General features: G+C 40.7%; 1 protein-coding gene across 1 annotated transcript in view; it reads right to left on the minus strand.

Moving 5' to 3' along the window:
* The window catches only part of TRIO (trio Rho guanine nucleotide exchange factor), a gene marked incomplete at its 3' end in the record, with an annotated part of 158,167 nt that overhangs the window by 45,534 nt on the left and 107,854 nt on the right, over positions 1-4,779 (minus strand). The window contains exon 33 of the mRNA XM_009075227.1: positions 2,842-3,085. Within this exon, the coding sequence (XP_009073475.1) occupies positions 2,842-3,085 (244 nt within the window). The remainder of the gene's footprint in view (positions 1-2,841; positions 3,086-4,779) is intronic.

Below are 4,779 nucleotides of genomic sequence, written 5' to 3' on the forward strand. Positions count from 1 at the left end.
TACGATCTTCCCTAAGTGTCTCACAACAGCTTGTGATGCCAGACATGCAAAAAAAAAATCCAGACTCATGTCTACTGCATGTGGCTTAGCCCATAAACTGTACAGAATTATTCCAACCTGATGCCACACTTTGAGCCTCACATATGACACTTATTTTCAGACCTAAAAATTCCAGAGGGCAATATCTTACTTCGTTGAAACCCTCAAAACCCTAAGTGTCTCACAACAGCTTGTGATGCCAGACATGCAAAAAAAAAATCCAGACTCATGTCTACTGCATGTGGCTTAGCCCATAAACTGTACAGAATTATTCCAACCTGATGCCACACTTTGAGCCTCACATATGACACTTATTTTCAGACCTAAAAATTCCAGAGGGCAATATCTTACTTCGTTGAAACCCTCAAAAACTCTGAAAATTTTACTGAATTATGGCCAGAAAGGGGGAAAAATATCTGTATTAAATAGACTGAAGCTACAAAATCAAGTATTAGAAATCTAGGAAAGACATTAAAAGTTATCCACCCAAGATCATGAACTGCCTCAAATTATCTAAGTCATTCACTTGTTCTCTGTTACAGGACTTTTTGTTTGGTTGGTTTTTCTTAGGAATTCATATCTCTATCAATGCTTACAATGAACAATTCTGAGAATATCATCTCATTGTTTTTCCATTCTTCTGATTAGCATATTCCCCAATGCTTTATTAAAAGATCTTTAATCAAATGCAGCACTTGAGGAAGAATAATTGGTTTGTGGGATTGTCTGAGGTACTTTTCACAATGGGAGAGGAAATAAAATCAAAGCACTCCACTAGTTTTGCTTAATTTTTGTAATCCCTCAGTGAAATGAGCACTATCTATTGCTCTTTCAAGCAATAGAAAGCTGAGGTAGAGATCAAAGTGAAATATATCCCACGGTTTCAAGTACCTTGTCTACCCTCTTTTTTTCCCCCTCCCCAGATTACTTAACGTTATATAATAGTTCGCATGTTCTTCAGTCACATGCACGGGAAACTTGACAAATTAAACATCCATCTCCTAAAGCTTGACACCCAGTAATGTGGGAATAAACAATGAGCAGCTGCTTCTTATCAGCTGGGGTTTAAATGGCATGCCAGAACATCCCGCAGGAAGCCTGTGGCAGGGACAGAAGGCACTTCTGAGGCTGCATTCAACCCTGCAAATCATGCTCACTCTAGCAATAGCTTTCTCTTCTTCTTCAGTGTCCGTGATTAATACAATTAATTAACGCTCTTTATTTCAAAGCACCATGTCAAACAAACTAAAGTATCTTCAAAATACTCTGCCCCATTTTCCCCTAACAAATGTTAAAGAAATAAAAGCAATACAGGTTATGTCCACTGGTTTGATTAATAAAAGCAACCTCTCAAAGACAAAACCAGCTCTGTCTGTCCCTCAGGAGTCTGACAGGCTCAATGTGCTTCATATAACATATATTGCCCAGTACAACCTGCCTCTCCTAATAAAATTCTCTGCATTCAAAGGTGAAGTCCCTTAGCTCCAAAGGAAATTGGATTTATCAATTCTGCGAGTGCTGCTAAAAGAAAAAAAATCCTGTTGACATTTCCATGACTTCACCCCTAGTCAAAGGAAGAAATGTTTTAGTGATACCTAACTATATTTTCCAATTTTATTATCACGACATCTTCAGGCTTTTCCTATCCAAATTGTTATAGGCCACAAGAGGACAAAAATGTATTACAACTGTACAGCTCAATCTTTCACTCTCCTCCCCCACTCCCAATCACCCTGCATTCAGGAAGTTCCTGCTGTGCATACTCCTAATGTAAGAAACACAAACTCAGTCCTGTTTTAGCCAAGCATATTTATAGAGGATCTGAAAAAGACCTGGGAAAATTGTAATGGCTGGAATGGACTGAATAATTTAGATGTTTGTGCTTATATTTATGAAAAACTCTCCAAACCCAGAATTTTGTGTTTTGGAAACAAATTTTCTCCAACACCACTTGTCTGCTAATCTTGTTACTTGCAATAACAAACTTTTTGCAATACATCTTTTCCCACAGCATGTGATGAAATGCCTTCTAATGAACTGTTTTTCTGGTGGATTTTTGTTGCTGTTGTTTTTTAAATTCACATTTTTTTCCTGTTCACAGGCTGCAAACTCAAGCAGCTGCAAATGAAGCAAGCAAGCATCTTCTCTAGTAACAATCTACTCTGTCAGCCTGGGGAGTTTACAGAGCCAAAGGACTACAGCACACTAGAATCTTAAAAACTTCCAAAAAAAAATCATTGGATTTTTCTTACACCCTTCCAGGGAATATTCTGTCATGCATCTGAAAAAAACAATGTAAGATTTCAGAGCTACTCTGGGAAAAAGGGATGAGTGTGCCACTGCTACTCCACAAAACTTAGTTAAGTAAAATACAGAAGTCCCGGTGGCCAATTCCTGTGCCAGGGCACACTGATGAGTGGATTTACCTTTTTGATCGCTGAGCCTGATGCCATGACTTCCCACTGCAGGATTTCTCAGGAATCATTGATAATGCATGCTGGGGATTTTCTTCCCTCCCCCCTTCCAGCACATGTCAGGTATAGATTTTCCTATCATCACAGCTTGATCAAATATGATATGTAACGCTGTTCACCAATGCATAATTTGCTTAAATCTCTTCCCTATCTTCAGCCACATTTTCACTAAATGCTGAGAACTGCCAACTGCTTATTTTTGGAATAGACAGTGTGGTTGCTGAAATCAAGACGGTGCAAGAACACCAAAGTTCCCATTTGCACAGTACTTCCCATTAGCCAAACGTTACACTGCTGGTGACCAGACTTTGTTTCCATCATTGCTTACCTTTGTGGTTAAAAATCCCCTCCATCTCCATACTACTGCGAGAGTGAGCAATGCAGAGGGACCCGCAGGGGACCAGGCCTTCTGCAGCTGGGGACCGATCTGTCGTTCGGACCAGACACCAGTCAGGCTTGTCATGGGGCCTCTCCAGGACCTCCACTGTCTGCCCACGACGGATTGTCAGCTCATTACTATTGCAGGCGGTGAAGTCGTGGATTACCACCGTCAGCTCGCACCCACCAGACAACTGTGAAGGGAAAAACAAGGAGAAGCCAGATGAATGCTCGTTATCAAACCATCCGTCACGCACTGTTACCTATTTAGGACTCCTGGCAAGATTTGTATTTTGGATGAGACAGCAAGCTTCTGGGACTTTCCACATCAAGAAGAGGTCACTTCAAAATCAGGCAGTTCTGGCATTTTAGAACAGATTTCTAACTCTGCTTGTCTCTGCCTATTGTTCAAAGCACGCTGGTTGTGACAGCGCTGGGCGGAGGATTTAAGCGGTTTTTCTTGCTAGACTGCTCCTTACCCCAAAAGCTGAAATAGCAGTTGCTTCAGAATACATTTTAGGTGCGATAATTTGCAACAGAAAGTCAGATATTACTAAATACAGTCACTCATGAGCTTTGTTACCTTGCAAATTCAAGACAGAAAGGGCCTTTATTTGAATACGTTTACTGTCTTATTCTCACCCTAACTCACCAGTTTACGCACACAGGTCACAAAACTATCCAGGACACACCATATATAATTAGAAAAATCAGCCTAAAGTTCTTCACATAAGGTCCCCAAATACATACCTATCTGACAGAAAATTCACATGAGCTTACAACTCTCATATTTTTGTTGATTCCCCAAATGAAATTGCACAAACTTGAATTAAAAGCATGCAAGCTCAGGGTTTTCCTCCCCGTCTTCAAAACACTTCATTAGAATAACTTTGCCTAAGCTTAAGCTTCCTCTCTTTGATTGTTTCATCTGCTTTGATGTAAAATGAAAATTATTATCAGAACCTTGCGAAGTTCCCAAGATTGCTCAGTGTCAAAGCACCCATCCAACCTAAACAAACAGTCCTGGAATGCCTTCTCCTTTCATACAGCAATGACATTCCAGGCTACTTCAGCTTTTCATGTGTATTTCTACAGCTCAGACTGCTTCAGCACAACATTCATACCAGATTTCAGCTGGTATGCAGTTCATGTGAATCCAGTAATTTTGTACCAAGCCAACTCCTTCAACTCAGTGAGGTAATCCTGCAATGCTCTACGCTGACAAAAGAGGACAAATACCCTGTGAGAGTTCCAACTGCAGCGAGTATAGAAGCATGTGCTACACCAACATACGGCATCGTTCCTGCCACGTTGCTTTTGACTGTTATGTTTAGGCTCTTGCATGGCTGCCAGCTACATCCCATGAGCTTTCGAGAAAGGAGATAAGAGACTGCATAGTTTCTTATTTATTGGTTTTCATTACGAGCCTGGAACACAACCAGTGAATAGAGACTTTTCTAGGATAACACTCAAGGAACAATTTCAGAGCAAAACCAGCAAAATCCCAGTAAGAATCAAAGGCTAATTCCAACCTCCTCTTCCTCAAGTCTGCAACAAATGACAGGACATAACTCCTGGCAGATGGGCTGCAGTAACTCCAGAGCTTTCCCATGGTATCTTCATGCTAATCTCACTGGCTATCCTTGCTTATGTGTACTTGCAAAGTTCTTGAGGGAATGCTAGGGCCAAGAAGGGCAGAAAACCCTCATATATCTAGTGTTTAAGGAAGATAAATCAGGTTGTATCCATTTAGATCCAGGCTAAAAATTAATCACATGGCTTTCATTGCATCTCCCAGGACAGCCACAACACCCAAATTACAGGGAGGGGGTACATCTTCAAAACATGCTACCCCCTCCCTTGTTAAAATGCTTCCTATTCCCTTACA

This window comes from Acanthisitta chloris, unplaced genomic scaffold, assembly GCF_000695815.1.
Source record: "Acanthisitta chloris isolate BGI_N310 unplaced genomic scaffold, ASM69581v1 scaffold5475, whole genome shotgun sequence".
Classification (NCBI taxonomy): domain Eukaryota; kingdom Metazoa; phylum Chordata; class Aves; order Passeriformes; family Acanthisittidae; genus Acanthisitta; species Acanthisitta chloris.